Genomic DNA, 19632 nt, shown 5'->3' with positions numbered 1-19632 from the left:
TCAATCATCTTCCTCATTTCTCATCATTTTCACTCTATCAAACTCTACACTTGATACCTGGAGCAGTTTCAGTCCTGGGAGGAAGCAAATAAAAAAGGATTTTCCTTCAGCCACACAATAACCCATTCTGCTCTCAAGGCAGCGAGATACAGCAGGTGGGAGACAGATTCCTATTTTATGTTAGCTATGAAAACCATTTATTTCTGGTGCTAAGTGAGAGAGCATGGAAAGATAGGCTCAGCATCTGTAAACTATTTTCAAAATCCCTAAATTGATATTTTGACCTCTGACTGGGGGGCAGTTTAACTGCCGAGTAGCACAACAGTCCCTCAAGAAGAGACTTGGCACTTGGAATATTCTCCCACCACTTAAGCAAAGGCTACAAGAAGTGTCTTATTTACTCCAAAGCCATCTGTTCAGCAAGGCAACCTCCTGACAGTAGGATACCACCACGAGGAGCTGCTTGTCACAATGGTGTCCTTATGTCACCTTTGACCCACGGCTGTGGCTGACTTCACAAATCCATACAGATGGCATTGAGGTCCAATATTGCTGAGACAGCAGTTATCTTACCCTTCAACTCGAAATTTGGCATTTATCTTCAGAGACTCCATCACATGGTCTTACATGTTCTTGTGCTGCATCGTGCAGCTCATTAAAATTAATTATGGGGGCAAAAATCCAGTGTGTTTGAACAGAACCTTTAAGGAACGGTCCTTGTTTCTTGTATAGCTCTAAAACAGTTTAGAACTGCCCAGAGGTTGATGTTGCTGAAGTACCCTGTACCAAAGACATTATTCTCATCTCCAAGGCATCAGAGGGTCACCACTGCCTAAACCCAAACTGATACTGGAATACAAGAGCATAGTTCAATAGGCAAAAGTCAGCAATTATCTTCTAGTAGCATACCCCTGTGAAATTTCTACCATAAAATCTGGAAGAAATGAAAAAAAGAATACTAATCTACAATAAAGGGTTCTAAAACACTGTAAGGGCTTCAGTAAGTTTCATCCCAAAAAAAGTATTATCTGTGCATCCCACAGCTGTTGTTCACAAACACACCAAAAAAAAAAAAAAAGAAGGGGGAAGGAAAAAAAGGAGACAACAGAGGAAGAAAGGAAGTAAGAATAGATACGCCGTTGGTGTGATGTCAGAAAAGTTGTAAGTGGTTTATACCACTAAGAATATTCCTCCCCCAAATCAAAATATACTGGAGTTTCCAAAGATTTAGTGTTTTGGAGGTTTTTAAATGAAAAAACTGCACGTGTGTAGAAAATGAGTGTGCAAAGGCCCCGTACCTGATCTCCTTCTATACCAATCAGCTCTCCCTGGGGTTCAAAAGCAGCTTCAGTATCAGAATTGAAAAGAAAACAGAACACAGGAACTAGGCAAAGTACAGCAAATGTGACAGAGGGCAGGGACACAACTTACAATAAACGCTCTCCTTTATTACTCAGTTCATCAAAATATTTCAGTTTTCTCTGCAAGATCTGAATCAGAACAGCAATACAGTCATTTTGTCTACTGTAACATTTCCAGAGGAGCCAGAGTGACAGACTTCATGGACAGGATCTAATGCTGAGCGTGTTCAAGTCACGTGAAAACTGAGCCACATCCTTTAAGAGCGAGAGTGACAAATTACTTGTAGATATCTTTTCACTACTCAGCTGTGAGCACCACACAAGAAAACAAGAAATTTCTTAAGGAAAGTGACCTTGTATGATTGTCTATTGATAATTCATAACTAGAGAGTAACACAGTCCAACAACAGAACTATTACAGTAGGTTTGGTATTTTGGGTTTTAAGAGAAATATTTGATGAGGTTTTTTTATTAGTATATTTGGTGAGTGGTTAGACATGAGAAATTTTTAATGCTTTGATAGATTTCATATAGAAATAGTTTTAATTAAGTACCCAAAGCTTTAAAAAATAAACGTTTCAATAAGATTTGATTAAGACATGTACTAATGAGAGAGGTATAAGAAAATGCAGTTAAAATATACAAATTTCAAGTGCAAAAAGAAACACCATTATTTCTCAAGAGTTTAAACCTTTCTCAAAACCATCTCTCTCTTTCTCTAAATAAAGCTAAAATACCACCCTTTAAATAGGCAGCCCCACTACTCAGTTGTAGGAAAGATATATCTATTGCACCAGAAGTACAAAGCTAAGAATGCATAATATTTTATTCTTAAACTTACTTACAAAAATATATTGCACCAATCCATTGTTCTTTTCCCAGTTTAACATATTAAGGAAAAGCCTGTTATTTACAAAGTTAAAAACAGAAGTGCAAAAGCAGACCAAAAGAAACCAGAAAGAAGTTTATTTGAATTGCTAAGTACAGTTTATGACCTGACCATAGCCCATATCCAGTATGACCTGAAATAATTTGTACCAAATAGATCTGTAATTTCAGAAATCCTTGCCTTTCTTTGTAGGAGCAAGTCTTATCTTTTGCTCTAACCACCAGAAGGTCTACATAAAATGTAAAAGCTAACCATAGCTTAACTTAATAGCTTAATTTCTCCAGGAAAGTGATGCTCATTTTAGGTAAGCTGAAAAAGCTACATAGTATTACATATGTATTTGAAAAGTAGTGATAAATCAGGCATGATGGTTTTCTTCCTTCCTAAACCCCACAAGAAAGGGTTTGCTGATATTTCAGGACTGATTATTCTAAAGACATTGCCAGTCCAAATCACATTAGCACAGCATATGGTCCTGTCTCAGTCTACCTGCCACTGGGACTGTCATGATGCATTTCTGGGGTGTAGGTAAGGAGAACAATCATAACCCAGAGATGAAGCAAAGCCTGGGAAAAGAAAAGAAATAAAGTTAACACTGAAAATCCTCAGTCACAGCAGCAGTAAACAGGAGAGGTCTCAGTGACAGCTAATAAAACTTGTTTTGTCAAAATATTTTGATTAAAATATTTTTCCCAATAATCAGTCACTCCTAAAAGCATAATTTGCACTTGAACAATGAAATGCTGAGTCAGATTCTGAAGAAGCCATTTGCAGAAAGCTAAGGACTTTAAACAAGCAGCAAAAATAAAGCAGCCTGTTTTCCTACAGATTTGTGTCCTCTGGTTTCTCTTTTCCTGCACGCCCCGGTGACTCCAGCTGTTCTCTGCAATATCCAGTCCCCAGCCAGCACATTATGTGATCTGCCTCGAGTGACTGGTAAGCCACTACTCCTGTGCCAATGGGCTGACACCAGAGTGTGTAAGACAGCTGAGTTCTGTTATCCTTCTCCTTACCACAGACAATGACTACCTCTGTTTTGGTACAAAACATTTTATTCACACATTGATAAATTTAAGTGATGAAAGAGGGGTTAGGAATTAATCAGCCTGTTCCCTCCAGTACTTACAAGATGTAGTACTTAAAAGGGTAGAAGATGCAATTGCAGGAGGAAATTGTAGTTTCCTTTGTTTATGTGTGTCTGTCTCCTTTATATCATGAAATAGTGACAGCTGTTCTCAGAAACTCTGGTCAGCAACTCCTTATCAACCTCCTCAAGCAATGTGGGGTTTTTTTCCGTGCCCAAGACTCAAAGGCTCAACCTTTGAAAGGAGTATTTCCAAGCAAGGCAGACTGCACTTTCCACAGGTTGCTGCAGCTGACGTGCACCTGCCCTCCAGTGGAAAAGGGAGGCATTTCACTTCAATCAGTTGCCAGCCTGACAATTTTGCCTATTGTGGGCGAGCAACTTTCCACTATATGATTAAGTCTGCCAAGAAAAACTTTTCTTGCTACTTTTTCAGCTACTAGAGTGACCATTAGCCACTGAAAAAAAACACCTGTGAAGAGTCAAATATTACAAAAACTCTAACAGACGTCGTTTTCCTCAATGCAGCATATGCAGGTGTAGTAGGTTAACCTTGGCAACTGGTCACTATTATTCTGTATTTTACTACTAGAAATCTACTTTTACATGATTTAAATCCTTTAAACCCTTTAAATGGTAGTTACATAAGTGTCCTTAAGACTGCTAGACTAGGAATTTCTGGAAAAAACTGAAAATTGGAAAGCAACATGACTCCAAAATGCTGTTACATAAGTATTATTTAGTCAATTTTACAAAAAAACACATTGAATTGTTAATGATATAGCCTTTTGAACATCAATCTTGCCATTTAAGACATATAAACTGGCTATGGAAATCTTGCCTTAAAGAAAGCTGACTCACCATGTAAATGATTACAAAGACTCTTGCTATGGGGTACCTCCTTAGGAAGATTCCCAGCCGAATGCTACACAGGTACAAGAGAAAACAAAATGCACAAGTTAACACTGAGCGATAAATTCCCGCTCCTCTCATCCCAGTCATCACAAACTCAAACATGAGCAGATGTTACACACAGCTTTGCTATGTCTTGGATTTTACTTCATGTACTCAAAAGATTAGTGAAGTGAGAAAATTCAGACCATAAAACAAATTCTCCTAATTTTTTCTCTTATGTGCTAGGCTCAGATTTTCTGAAGAACAATTAAGACTCAAGAGTTGTACAGGCATTTTAAAACACACAAATATGCTCTATATTTGTTAAGCTTCGCTACCTGAAGAGCTGTCATGAATCTTTCAAAAAAATGTAAGCAACTAAAACCTTGGATGCCTTTGAAAAACTCGATACATCAAAACAACTAAAAGCTTGGATTTCTTTGAAAAACCCAATACATCATTACTATTCTTATAGTTCATGAGCTGAAAAGCACTTGGGTTTTGCGAGGTTACTGCTACAGTGCTTCAAAGTAACTGCATTAGAAGTGTGCACTGCTCACTGCTCAGCAATGCCAGTTCAGGTATGGAAGGGAGTATGATACTGTCAAACGATGTTCATATGGAAACATTACATATAATAGGTCCCAATAATGGAAATCCTGATATCGTTCACAATGAAATTCAAGTACCATGGATGCACAAAGGACTTTCTATTGAGATATCTTGGTTCGAAGGATTAGGAAGTCTTGCCTAATTTTGTTTTCCATTGGTATTGGGTTCAAGTTTTGTAGCAGACCTTTGCTGTGAATACTGACAATAAACCTAACTGCTCAGAAAAGGGATAAAAGCAAGTCCTTCACTGGATCCAGAATGATTTTCAATTACTAATTCCTCAAACAGATTATCTTTCAAGGTAAACAGCTACACTGGGTCAGAACCCAGAGTCTTGTCTTCATCAGGATGTCTAAACAGGACTAAAAGAGTACAGATGATACTCCCCCACTAATACACTCTTACAGTGTTTATCACAGACACAACTGAAAGTACAAAATATAGAAGATAGTAACCAAAAAGGTTAGATGTTTTTGTACATAGTCTAGGGTTCCTCTTGTATCAAAATCTACCCCAGCATTATTTAAATAATTTACTATAATTTACAAAAGCCCAAGACTATTAATGTCACAGAAAAGCTCAAGTGAAGTAGCTCAACATTTAGTAATTTACACCATACTTTAGCTGCACTATTTTGACTTTTACCTTCGTAAGAGCAATATAAAAGAAAGTGTGTCCCCTGAAAACTGTGAAAGGATTACAGCAACCGCAAAATGCATTCCCTCAGGACACTCTCACCTGAACTGGTCTATACTACTCGCAGCTTTGCGGACTCTGCCGTACATTCCTGCCATGCTGGTGTCCATGTCGCTGAACAGCACGGGAACGTTACGCATACGAGCACCTATTTGAAGGGAAAAAAGCAAAACAAACCCATTAGCTAAGGTGTTGCTTAAGTAAAACAAATTCATAATGCATAACAAAGACATATAAAAATAATATAAAAAAAAATAGTGATTAATCTGATTGTATTGTCGTCTTGCTGGGGGCAGAGGAGTATGTGTTGAGAACGGAATTCTTGATAAACTTACAATCAAGTCCAATGTTTCTTCAATTTAGTACATTTTTAAAATTTATTTTAGCTCACTAGATTGGTATCTTGATATTCAATTCTATCAAGTCATAGTAACTCTTATTAGGTGTATAAAATGATGGGTTTGATACTATCACACTTTCTCAAATTTTTTTACTTGTCATATAGTAAAACTGTGATTAACATTTCTGACACTAATATACCCCAAAATTTTTTACTTTATTTACATTTTTAGTATATACCAACTTTATTAAAAAAGTCTTGTCAGTCATTTTACAGCTCTGAGTAATTGTCCCTTGCTTTTAAAATTTACTTAACATATATAAAAAATGACAAATTTTGAAAAGTAACATCTCAACATCATGGATCAATGCTGAGGTTCTGCCAGAGATACAGGTCAGACAAACCAACCTCAACAGAACCACTTAAAATTAAGCTGCTTTTCAAGAAAAACAGAAAGCAAGGAGAATATTAATTTGAACCACTCCTCTGATCAGTTCTCAAAAGGAAGTATCCCCTCCTTGCTCCCCTCCCAAACCCTTTTTACAAGAGAATACTTAGATCCTGCTTTGGATATTCATCTTAAGCCCCAAGAGATGGGTTTATTTGCACCTATGACAGGATTGTTCCAATAATGCCATAGCAGTGAGAATTAAAGATTTCATTTGCTTTATTAAATTTACTTAAAGTCATTTAGACACAAAAAGGAGCTTCAGGTTAACTAATTTTTATGATACTGACTGCTGTAGACTGTAGTTACTAAGGTCTCTAGCCTAAATGGTCTATTTTTGGTATTCATTTTTCCTTACAGACTCATTCCGGGAAAGGCATTAGGAAATATAAAAGTCTGAACTGCAAAAAAGACAAGAGTTTTAAGTATTATATTTCCTTATTTACCTTCAGCACCATCAATGCCTGCCATATTAATGGAAGGTCCATTAGCACTAGGGCCTTGGATAGCCTTCAGTTGTTGCTCAAGCCGTTCCAGTTGATACACAAGTGAGTTTTTCTCTGTGCTCAGGCTTTCTAGCATGGTTTGCTTCTGAATTAGTGTTTCTGTCAGCTGATGAAGCCGATTTTCTAATTCTGTCTGACTACTACTGCTTAGAGTCTTGTTTGTGAGCTAAAAAGCAAAGGAAAAAAAAAATCAGCCTAAGTTCAAAGTCTGACCAACTGACATATTACAAAACTCAATAACGATCTAAGCCTTCAAGAACCAACTTACTCCACTGCACAATTTTTTCAGGATAATGCTATCAAAACTATCAGCAATGAGCACAGTAAAAAGGAAACTTAATTTCAACAGTTGCTAAAACAAGATTTTACATGACACAACAAACTCTACGTAGAAATGTATTCCTCTGTTGTCCACCTCTAATCATATGAACATTTCTGTATAGCCCTATGTTTGATCACAAAATGAATGCTATGCCTCAGAGGCAGGCATGACAAGAGCAAGCTAATCCAGTCTGGCTACTACACTTGCAACTTCAAATACAAAAAATGTTTTCAAATGAGGAAGGAAAAACTCAGAACAAACGTAGAGAATCTGATGCCAACTTTATAGGAAAATTTGAATGAAATGGTAAAAATGCAGGATATGTTGCAGAAGAACTGAGAAGCACTGAGGCAGAAACATGATTGTACTAGCAAATAGAAACTGCAAGGACAGCAAATGGATCATGCATTTGACATGAATCATCTAATTCAATTTGCTAAGATATACACAAAATGAGGCCTATGCCTTCATGCTGCTCAAGGAGACTGAGAGGGCTGACAAGTATCAGAAGGTGCCAAAAGGGGTTAGACCGATTCAAGGAAAGTAGGTCCACCAACATAGGGGTGGGACTGAGACTCACAACACCAACATCATTAATAGAACTGCTGATGGTGAGCAGGTACAAGAGAGGGAAGGAAGCAGCCAAAGCATGCTGGCCCCTAACTGCCACTGTCCAAGATAGAGCAGCAGATGGATCACTGAGTTTGTAGTACATAACTTCGGTTCTTATGCCCAGTTGCAATGATCTTAGCAGAAATCATAACGACCTAATCAAACTCCAATGAGTTCTTTCAGTTTTCATAAAGAAGAATGTTGATGCAACATCACCCCATCAGGTCTAGTTGGGACAGAGATTAATTCTGACACCACCACCACCACCACCACCACTACTCTCAATACAAAAGCACATACAACTATAAATTAGGCTATTTACTCTACACTGTTCCCTTCTTGTACTCCCTTACTCTCTGTATTGGAAACAAATACATTGTAATTCCCTAGCAGAACCTTTATGGGATTTTTCAGGACAGTTTAGTCACACTAATAGTTCCCATCACTGTTTTTATAACCGAAGGTTATAAAACTATTTTCTATACACACCTGATTTCTGAGCTTCTGAATTTCTTCCTCTCTGTCTTTTATTCTGCTTTGCAAAGTATTCTTTGTTCGATACAATTCTTCTTCGGTATAATGCAGTTCCTATAAAATTCATCACAATTACAAATAAAAGATTTTATAGATATAATACGTTGAGAGACAATCTCTTATCTAGAGTTTCAAATGGAACACAAGAAAGCAATATGCTGTAATCAAATACAAACTGAAATTTAATCTTGGTTAAGTGCCTGGCTAGGATAGGGGGTAGGGGGAAAGACAAAGCTGAGTATGAAGACACAACCTACAAGACCAATTAAATTCTTTCGTGGAGACTGACCTAATATAAATATTAATCCAGAGTAGTTTATTAAGAGTCACACAATTTCATCGGGACTACAGTTTATCTTTCTTACACTTCCACCGCTTATTATGTTGCTCTCTTGAAACTATGTCAATAATGCAACAATTACAAAATACTTTGTGGGGAGTCTGATTCCTAATATAAACTCATTAATTCAAAATATCATTTTTAAAAAGTATTTAAAAACTCTTGGCATATCTATCTATAATTCTGTATGATACACATCTTCCTCTAAGGTTTAGGATAAATTAACACAGCAGATCACAGAATATGCCAAGTTGGAAGGGACCCACAAGGATCATCGAGTCCAATCCCTGGCCCTGCACAGGACCATCCCCAAGAGTCACACCATGTACCCGAGAGCATTGTCCAAATACTTCTTGAACTCTGTCAGGCTTGGTGCTGTGACCACTTCCCTGGGGAGCCTGTTCCAGTGCCCAACCACCCTCTGGGTGAAGAATCTTTTTCTAATATCCAATCTAATCCTCCCCTGACCCAACTTCAGACCATTTTGTGAAAGGGGAAAGAATATTAGTAAGAAATAAATTACAGAAGAGAAATCTAACCATAAGTTTTGTTACTTCCATGATTTAGTGGCTATTTTAGCTCCCACTTAAAGGCCTGTCATGCTCATCTTTTAAATTAAGACAGTCTTCAAATCACCATCACTTCAGCTGTCAGTGGCTACAGAAAACAGACAATCTATTCTCCCTTTGAACCATCAGATGTACAAAAAATAACACCTCTCCTTATTTTCCATCTTCAGTTTCAGAAACCTTTGGGTAATAGTTAAAGGAACTCCCAGCCAGAACTGACCAAGATTGCATTAAGTATCAACACAAACTATTGCATTAAAAGCACATGTAAATGTGTGTCATCAAAAGGAATACTTCAGTTTCTGCAATAACTGATAAGGCTTTTTTAATTCACCTCACTCTTTCTCTAGGTAGTATTGACTTAAAGCATATTTCTCAGAAGGGCAGGAGTAACAAAATACAATCTACCATCTGCTTTGCCCTAATAAACAACAGCTACCGATCAAAAGCAGACCTCGACTTCTGCCTTTTAATTAGTTCAAGCTGCAAGCATCTCATTAACATGTAATTTCTGAAAGAACAGATAATCCTCTAAGATAAATTGGTTCTAGCAGATACAGTGAACTCCTGCTTTCCTCATTAATTCTCTTTATATGAGCTTTTCCTTACAAAGAAATTTTTTAACAAAGTGCGAAGTATTTGTCCAACTGCTATTTAGGATAAATTGACATAGCGGATAACAGTGTATGCCAAGTTGGAAGGGACCCACAAGGATCACTGAGTCAACAACTTACTGAACAATAAGTTGTTCTCTTGCAAGATGAGTTTGCCTTTTTTCTGCCCTCTTTTTAGCACAAAACTGCTTAAATCAAGATTGAGTTTACTCAAAAAGATGACAGTCTGACAAAATTCATTAACATAATTTTATCAGCAAACTGTCTAATAACAGAGCACTCTGGAAGTAACAAAATCTAGATTCAGATTAGATTTACATGGATTAAAAAGAAAATCTATAAATTTCCACTACAATGACAGTGTTTTATGAGCTAAAACTTATGTATTAATTGAGCACAGGAAGTTCCACAGTAACCACTTCCACTATTTAGTTTCTTGATGTAAATAATGTTGCAAGTGTTACTGTATCCTCGTTGTTTGATTGTTTTTCCCTGCTGAGTTAAAATTTAAGACCCTGATCAATTCTGTGCACTTCCTAGGGTCCTGTTTATACTTTAATAATCAGTGAGATCTCTGTTCATCAGAAGCATTCAGAAGGCCCTGACCATTGCTTAGTCCTGGCTGTGCTTTCTTTGGCCTAATGACACACACCAAGCTTTTGGGGATTTCTTTGGAATACTAGAAAAAAATAACCCAAATACTATACAGGCTACTCTCTTATTAAGCCAAACGCTTTGCTGATGACACTACATGGGGCCTAAAATAAGATGAATGAGCTTTCAAGGATTCCTTACCTGTTTTTGCCGTTCTAGTTCAGCTTCTGCCTCTTGCTTGGCCATTTTATGTGCTGATATCTGCTCTTGTAGGTCTTGAAGCTGCTCTCTCACTGACTCAGCTTCACTTACCTGCTGCGTCTCCATATCCTGAAATGAACAGAAATGTAACCATTTCACTAACACTCAAACATTTCTGCAATCTGTCACAGGTAACAGCAAAAAAAAAAGTACTATATGCAATATTGCTTCAGAGGAAACGGAAGGTTGAGGGTATATTGGATAAATGACATTTGTCATTTTATACAGAGTATTTTTACTTATATAGTAATAAAATAAATGCATTTTGCGAACATGAAAATCCTCCACTTCTTCCTTACTACTGTCTACAGGCTAAAACTGTGCAAGGAAGGCTGGCGTGCAGCTGCTGGGTTGAGCCCATTATGCCAGCAGATGACTTGGATTACATTGCTTCAAGGATTAGTACCCTTGCAGAAAAGGATATAGGTACAGAAACTGCCGTGCTTGTTTGGAAAGAAATGCTTCTCTCAAAAGTAGTGAGGGAAGAGAGAAGTAAGGTAATAAATACTAGAAACAACAGACCCATGGTATACAAGAAAAGAGTCCTTTGTCACAGCTAAGTACAAACACATGTGGACATAAGTATAGCTACCTGCAGCTCTGTTCTCATCTGTTGTATTTGCCCCAGTAGCTTTTGTATTTCTTCTCTCTGAGTGTCTCGCTCATGTCTCAGTTCTTCCAGTTCCATTGTGCTTGCTGTATTGCTGTCCAGGCCTTCAATACCAGAGCCTTCTTTTAAGCTGTTTATCAACTTTTCTTTAGACTGAAATAATAAATCAATATATTACTTACAGCAGGATTTAAAAAGTGCTCAATTAGAATATTACACATTTGAAAATGAAAATCTTTCCCTACTGATAATTTTTCTGGTTCCCTGTACAACATGAGACTGGATTTAATGAAAGTGTGTGTCCTCTGAGGAAGAGTACAGCTTTTCTCTTTAAAAGTGCCTGGAATGTTGCATTTTTCATGGATAACAATTTTGGCTCTTCAGCTACCATAACAGAGAAGACACACACTAACAGACACTAAAGACAGAACTGACCCTCTTTCAGTCTGTCCTTTCTCCTGACAACAAAAGCCAACTAAGAACCAAATACAGCAATATTGCTCCCAGGAAAGAGGATAAACCATTTTATTCAGAGTTAGCCTGACATCAACTTGCAATTCAGGCTTTTCATATTTATCGAGGTGATTTAAAACCTGTCCTTGAACACCAGACTAAATTAATTATTCTAAACAGAGATCCTCTATCTTCAACATCTTGCTAACATCTAAAAGCAAGAGTCAAATCGACCATGTCTGGACTTGCTACCTTTGACAATTTAAGTAGCACAGAACTCTGCACAAAATACCTGATTTTGCCAATCATTATATAATTGTTGATCACATTAAGCTTTCAGGACATAGAAAAGTATTTTCTCTGGTTACATCTAGGTACCCACTCTGTGCTAGGCTTCAGCCTCAAGCAGAACAGAGCAATGTTCTTGAATCAGGAATATCAGATATGAAACAAATTTTAAATTTTGTCTTTTAACTATCTGCCTAAGATTGGACTCCTGAATGCATAATACATTGACAGATGATGCACAGTAAGTGCAATAGTTCTCTTGCACTTTTCTTCATGTTCAGAACCTGAACTATCATTCCAATCCCATAACTCGATCTGTAAATTGAAATTTACAAAATGCAGACTGCTATCTGTTCTATATAGGTATCATTACAGATATACCCCAAAACACATTACAGGTCATATGAAAAAAACCCCACAAGTTAGATTATTTGAAGCATAATACCTTAAAAGAGTTACAGCATATAAATCAAACTGTATTTCTTCACAAAAATGCTTACTTGGAGAATGCGAGTAGCTTTCTGTTTATAGTCTGTCAGTTCCTGTTTTGCAGATTCTAGTTGGCTTTTAGTTACTTTGACTTGCTGCTGAAGCTCATCAGCTCGCCTCTTTTCATCCAAATACTTTCTCTCTGCTACAGTTATCCCTTCAGCCAAGTTCTGACGTTCTGCTTCCACTTTACTTAGACGAGCGGCAAATTCATTCTATTAGCAATAAAAAACCAATACTTTGTGTTTAAACACAGTCTCAACTAATCTAGAAAGGAAAAAAGAAAGTTTAAAAGCAACTAACTACGCATGGCACACCACCTCATATCTACCACCTCCAATTTAAAGATGCATTAGTATTATGTGCAAAGAAATCCTGCTTGCTTAAGCAAGTAGAATTCCCTCACCAGAAACAGTGAGGGAATAAAAATCTTCCTATTATTTACATTTGTTTCAGCAAACAGAAAGCAAGTTTTCGCCTCAAAAAATATTATCAAATGTTGCCTGACACATTTTGAAGTACTTTAAAAAACACCAAAACAAATACTGATAAATACTTTCAAAGATGTTATTACATATAACAAAGGCCAAGTTAAGTGTGGAAAATAGTCTCTAGCAATGATGTACTCACATCTTTACACAGTAAAATTGTGTAACAATAAATACCATAACAACATAGCATTGAAAAATAAACTGATTACTGACTTAATTTAAAAACATATATTAACATCGGGAACATGAAAAAAACAGTAAAATTTGTCAGCATTAATCTTCAAAAACTTTCATGCATGAAGCTCTCAAAATAACATAAGTGAATTAGCATCACAAGGATAAACTCAGTGCAGCAGACAGCACATCCTTCAAGCAATTAGTACCCTAATAGTACTGAAGTCAAAGGGAGGAGCCTCACAGATCTGATCTCAAAAGTAAGAGTCTTAAAGTCTTCCTTACTCTTCATGTCTAACCTGCATTTGTTTGTAACTTTCTTGTTCTCGCTTGAGTGTGGAGTCTGCATCACGCAGCCTCTCCTGAAGAGTTTGAAGGGCTTGATTTTGTAAACTGCTGCCTTCACTGTGGTCTTGTATGATCCTGAAAGAGCAACAATATTAATTGAAGAAGAAGAAAGCTAGTGTGATTTTTCAGGTAGAAATATAACTTCCTGGTTTCCAGACCAGCCTTGAAAATTTACCCAGTAAATTACTGCTGCTGGCTGACTACAGGTGTAAGGCCAGGAGTTAATAACACACAGCTCCCTGACCTATATTCTGGAGCATCCAATTGCTGATTCATATCCCAGCACTGAGATAAGTCAGAAAAGTCTTCATGTTTGTGGATAAGCAAGTGTATTTTTCAAAAAAAAGAAATACTTCTTGAGAACTTCCACTTCCAGCCTCTGACACACACAAATACTTTTTACAAAATGGGTTTCAATAACCAGGTGCCAACTACCCCAATTTTATATTCATCTGCCCTGTTCCCACTGCCAACTATGATTATAACAGGCTCAGAGAAACCTTTAATCCTCATATTTCAAATCTTGTTACAATCCCTTTTCCATTAACTTATTTTTTTTCTTAAAGAGACTGAATTATCTACCTTGAATTTTCAAACTTATTACTATTTGTAGAATTACAAAGTACCGTGACTTTTCACTCTGCAGTGCTTCCAAAGCTTCTGTCCGAGCACTTAAGAGCTGATCAGCTTCTTGCAACCGTACTTTCAGCACAGCTAGCTGTGAATCTTTGGCACCAACAGCTTCTGTCAGATCATCAACTCGAGCCTGAAGTTCTCTAACCATCCTGTCGCTCTTTGAATGATCAGCATTCCACTTCTCGACCTTTTCACGGGATTTGTTTAGTTCTACAAAATAAGAAATTTCTTTGAAGTTTATAAAAGTAGTTATCACAAGGTCTTGTAAACAGTCAGGATGCACATATTTCTTAAAGAAAAAATTAAATACAACCAAGTTGAAGTAAAACTCAAAATTTATGAGCTACTAGGAAGTAAAAAATGCCAGACTGGCTGTCAGAGCACAACTCATAAAATCTGGGAGGTGATCTCAAAATAAATAGATATTTCCTTCTGAATGCCACTGCAGAAGACAGATTTCACCTGCCTCACCTGTTGCAATGGCCTACTGTCAAATAACCCTGTGCAAGCAGAAACCTCTGCATAAAGCATCTGGTTCAACTCTATGTGACCTCAAACTAAATAACTGTAGAAAAATAAACCAGTGTTGAAATAATGCCTGAATACTTACAAAGGTTTCTGTTTTTAATCAAACATCATTAACACATTAAACTTCAATGGAAATTTAAATTATCTGGCTTATACAGTTACTGTGGAAAAAAAAAGGGGTCTCTGAGTTTTATGCCTAACAGCAGGAGTCTGCTGTATGTTTTACCATTTGTTTAATCTGTAGTCCCATTTTTTATATTTTTCATTTCATTTGGCTTTGAAAAAGCTTGTGACATCATATTAAAAATACTAAATTTTGTATTTTTACTGTCAGTTTTTAGGCATCAGATATTATAGCCTATAACAGCCAGAAAGTAGTCAGATTTTGAAGCATTTAAAAGAATTTATTCATTTTGAAGTATTTTGCAATAACCACTAAAATGCAGAAAAAAATATTTTAATAGTGGTATTTGCTACCACTGCTTTAATATGATGTAAGCTTTATAACTAACTTGAACACATAATTTTCTTCAACATTCATTTTGTCTTTGTAGTTGAACAAGCCTTTTAGTTTCTCCCATTTCATTATTCTGAAACTAAGAATCATTTTACTTGGTAGGTCATACATGCAAATGTAACCAGTGAGATTTTATTATGAATACAAACAACACAAAAAGAGTGTTATTTTCTAGTTCACCAGTGTTTTACTAATGTTACAGTTGAAGTACCTTCTTGTGTTTCTTTGGACCTCTGTATTAATGAAGCCATTTCCTGATTTAAAGATTGCACTTCATTTCGCAGCAGCTGGTTCTCCAGGCGCAGATTGGACAGCTCATGTGATTTGGAATCATCATTAGAGGACAGGCCGGGATTAGCTACTGCACTTAGTGAAGAATCCTTCACGCCGTTCCCTTGTGCTCCCAGTCCAGAGTCCGAACTATCTGGAGTTTCTGTACAGAGAGATGCCAGTTAGAGCTAATATAGGTATTTGTAAATGGCCTTTATATAAACAGTAGCTCCACGTTCTGCATCAATGGTTAGATAATAATAATGATAAACAAAATAGTTTATATTGAAATGGAATGTGGAGCTGCTTCTCACAAGGGACTTGCACAAAGCAGGACTATTATATATGGGCCATGCAGCGTTTTCGTTAATCCTGCAAGACGAGATATGGAAGTTATAAAACTTCTTATTACATTAATGGCAAATTTAGGATTTCAAAACATTAACACTCTTTTTATAACTTTGTTACTCAAACACATCCTCAGAAACTGAAGAGTAACAGAAAATACTAAATACTCATAGCAACTAACTAGAGGAATTTTTAGTACAAGCCCATTCTTGTTTTCCATTCAGATTCTGAGAATGTAAATTTTATTTCAGAAGAGAACAATAAGGGAACTCCTGGCAGTATTCTGAATAACAATCCCTTGCAGGGAAGGGATTGGGAAAGGAACAGCCTTTCGTCATCATACACAAACACACCGAGTGTCCTTGATTAACGCTGTGAAAGTTCAACATCCACTGTAAGAGCCTTGATTCCAGCATGCAGATATCTGGAAGCTCTGCATCAGTGTTAAGACAAAATGACACAGCATACAATGAACAAACAGCAGGCAATCCAAAAATATTGCTTCTGAATTTAGTATGTCCCAGGGGAATAACTGCTGAAAATCCAGGGGGACAGACTGGAACTAATTCCAATCAAGACTGCAGTTTAGTTGCCAAAACATTATTTACTTCACCTTGTGATCGCCAACCAAGCTGCCTCAACTTCCTTGTTACCACTGCAACAGCCTCTATAACCCCAAGCCCAGGGAAATGGGGCATGCCACGAATTCTGAATACCACCACACCTCTAAGTAGCAGCAGTGACAGGAAGATTTTTTCCACATTTTATCAACCCCCTTTCCTATTTGAACAATTCCAAAAAGTGTCATTATCTTCCCTTTGATTTATCTACACAGTTTCCAAATTATGAGACAATTTATCCTCATTTTTTGTCTGGAAAACTCAACAGATTAATGAAGAAACAAATTAGCTATTTATAGCACAGATTACATTATAACCATGGCAACATACAAACTATACTGTCAGTTGTTTTGTCTATAGCTAATGTATCATAAGCTACTCAACAGATTCTATGCTCAATAATTAAATGGCACAGATATATCTGTTATATATATAACTTTATATTTACGTATAACTATAGATAGATATAACTTTGAAACCAGCATGCTCAAACCCTATGTTGTAGCTGTGACTTTCTTATTTAGCAGCTCCACAATGCAAACTCTGCTCAAAAATCCTCAGAAGAAAAGTCAATAGGCCACACTGAGCAAATAAATACATTTCTTAAGCACCAATCAGCAAGGCCATATAGCCAGGTCTAAAGTACTTAAATTATTTATTATTAGCAGTGAACCTTACTGAAAAGTTACAGACCGAGAAAGACAAAATTTTCACATCTTTGGAAATAATCCCTTTTTATGTCTAAAACTTAATGTACCAAGTAAAAAACTGACATTTACAATGGTTTACATGCACAAAGTACCGAATAAATAATAAACTATTCTAACTACATTATTAAGAAATAACATTCTGATAGAGAATGCAAGTTCCTGACACTTCCCAGCCACTCTCTCCTTTGTGTTGTTGATTTGGGAATAGCCCCATCTTTTGACCATCTGGCTGGAGGCTCTTTCAGGCTTCTGGATTTAGACTGCAGTAATGAACTACTTCTGGCAATTCAAAGGCTTTATCTATCTAGCTCTCTCATGCCAGCAGCTCTATAACAGCCTGAGCACATCCGACTTCCCACTCTGCAGGTCCAGTATGTTTGTCAGCTCACCCTCACACCATCCCCTGTGGTGCACTGGGCAGCAGCCAACGCCATCTACCCATGGTCAAAGTCATTCACTCTCCTACGTGGCAACAGCAGGTCAGGGCCCCTGAGTGACCAAACCAGTGCAGCAGCACCTGTGCTTCTACGTGGGGACAAATGGGAGCTGATGCCAGGTCAGGTCACAGCACAGGGAGGTCAACATGAGCAGCAGCAACAAGGTAGATCCAAAACACAAAAGATTTAGGTATTAATTATGCAGTTTGTGAAATTACCATGGTTTCTAACATTATCCCAGTGATGAAAAAATGTGGAAGGCCCTGCTGTATCCCACACATTGACATACTACTACCACTAAATGTTTCATGAAGTGACAGTAAATCCATTACCTAGCCTTACCCTAGACATACTTGGGTTTTAAATATCTCTAGGTTCAAGACTATTTAACTACCGTTGCCTTGGCTCCTGATGGAATTATCTTCATTAGTTTTTACACTCTGTGTACTGGTAGACACAGAACTAATGCTTGAAGTCCGAGAGTGATTTTGAAGAACAGGTGCCTTGCTCTTCTCTTTTTTAGAGTCCATCCTTCCATTAGGCTCTTTCTCTGAACTGTTGAGAAAATCAAATAGCAACTCATCATCAGGTTCTGACTTTTTTCTTCTCACAAAATGCGAGGCAGCTCTGGGTGTGGAAACACTTTCTACTGGAGAAGCAGCTTCTGAGGATGTCCTACGTGCTGGTTTAACATTTGCTGTTCCTGCCAGGATTGTGGCCTTTTGATGTTTAATGTTATCAGCTGCTGAGGAGATGTAGGCTGCTTTGGATGATGTCTTATATTTCATTTCTCCAGTATGCTGATGCACTTCAGAATATTCACTGGTAGAGTCCAAATTCTTATTATCATAAACTGCACTGCTTGATGTGTCTTTTTTGCTCAGAGCTGATGCGGCTCCTTGATCAACTCTGTTGAGTAGATCCTCTGCCTTTCCGGCGAGATCAACAAGCCAGGACATGATGGCTGGCTGTCGATAAACCCTGTACAATTAAAACTTCGGGACCATATGCTGCAAAAAACATAGAACGATTACAAATCAGACCAGTGTTGCTAAGACAAGATGCGTGGGTTACCCAAACAACTGCTGTGTTAATCTATTAGTGCTGTAGTCATTTTTAAGCTTTAGTCCTACTTGTTTAGTTATCTTGCTACTTTGGTAACTGATGGAAATAAACCAGCTTCTCGGGAAAAAGCAGACAAAACCAAGGATTTTAAACCAAGGCTTCAAAAGCAAAAAAAAAAAAAAAAAAAAATCAGACCACCGCACCTGTTTCTAGCCTCAGCATCCGCTGTGGAGCATTGTTACACCAAACAGAAAACAACCAAGCCTTTTACGTGTTTGGCCCTGCAGGCTCCCAGCCTGGCTCGGGCAGAGCGATTCCCCCCCACTACAAACCGCGCAGTCCCTCCCGTGACACCACCCGGCATCCCAGCTCCCTAGAAGGGCCCCTTCCCCCCGGGACTGGATTCAGAAGGCTCCGCTTCCCCTCCTCCCACCCCCCTTCTTCCCCCTCCTCCTTCAGCAGCGCCTGTCCCCGGGCCTCCCCCCCCCCCAACCCACCACGCCTCACCTCCTCCCAGCGCGGGGGCCCGAGGGGAGCCGTGAGGGGCGGCGGGGCCGCGTCGGTCACGGCGGGGCCGAAGGCCAGGCCCGGCGGGCCGGATCCATCGGATCCATCTTTCCGGGCAGACGTGGCCGCCTTTCCGGGAGAGGGGCGGGGCGCGCTGACACCCTCAAGCCCCGCCCCTCCCACCGGGGGGGCGGGGCAAGGGGCCGGACGGCCCCGCGCTCCGCCCCCCGGTGGGAGGGGCGGGGCTTGTCGCGCCCGCCATGTTCCCCCTGTCACCTCCCAGAAGGCATAAAAATTACAGCAACAACATCAAATAACACGGAGGATTCTCTGTAGTGGTGATTTTTTTTTTTTTTAATTAAGAAAAGAGGCAGGTTTTTGCAATCGACAAAACTGCTTCTTTAATTTTGAAGTTGGTTACCTTTTCCCGCTTTGAGGTGATTCGCAGGTTCTTTGTTGTTCGTG

At 38.3% G+C, this 19632-nt stretch overlaps 1 protein-coding gene across 2 annotated transcripts; it reads right to left on the bottom strand.

The window, feature by feature from the left end:
- Positions 1-1427: 1427 nt before the first annotated feature.
- Positions 1428-19310, bottom strand: GOLGA5 (golgin A5). 2 transcript variants are annotated; one of them, XM_027902634.1, is made up of 14 exons: positions 19168-19310; positions 17990-18605; positions 15422-15643; positions 14156-14375; positions 13481-13604; positions 12528-12731; positions 11269-11439; positions 10617-10745; positions 8254-8352; positions 6771-6996; positions 5579-5684; positions 4196-4259; positions 2740-2816; positions 1428-1667 (listed from the first exon to the last, which is right to left on the bottom strand). In XM_027902634.1, exons 2-14 carry the CDS (start codon positions 18552-18554, stop codon positions 1664-1666), a joined length of 2211 nt encoding a protein of 736 aa, XP_027758435.1. In that variant the 5' UTR covers positions 18555-18605; positions 19168-19310; the 3' UTR covers positions 1428-1663. The 2 variants fall into 2 exon arrangements, with proteins under 2 accessions (XP_027758435.1, XP_027758434.1); XM_027902633.1 differs by having other exon boundaries at positions 1428-2816; positions 19168-19309.
- Positions 19311-19632: the final 322 nt, after the last annotated feature.

The sequence above is a fragment of the Empidonax traillii genome, unplaced genomic scaffold (assembly GCF_003031625.1).
Source record: "Empidonax traillii isolate 1590-97213 ecotype Southwest subspecies unplaced genomic scaffold, ASM303162v1 scaffold897:size315579, whole genome shotgun sequence".
Classification (NCBI taxonomy): Eukaryota; Metazoa; Chordata; class Aves; order Passeriformes; family Tyrannidae; genus Empidonax; species Empidonax traillii.
The sequence above is the reverse complement of the archived record's forward strand: the minus strand, read 5'-3'. Positions and strand labels throughout refer to the sequence as shown.

Excerpts from the sequence above, each read along its gene's own strand:
- GOLGA5 (XM_027902634.1), bottom strand. The coding sequence starts at position 18,554 with ATGTCCTGGCTTGTTGATCTCGCCGGAAAGGCAGAGGATCTACTCAAC. Across the intron at positions 15,644-17,989 it reads CATCAGGAGCCAAGGCAACG|AAACTCCAGATAGTTCGGAC; the intron begins GTAGTTAAATAG and ends CTCTCTGTACAG. Across the intron at positions 14,376-15,421 it reads GTCCAAAGAAACACAAGAAG|AACTAAACAAATCCCGTGAA; the intron begins GTACTTCAACTG and ends CTTATTTTGTAG.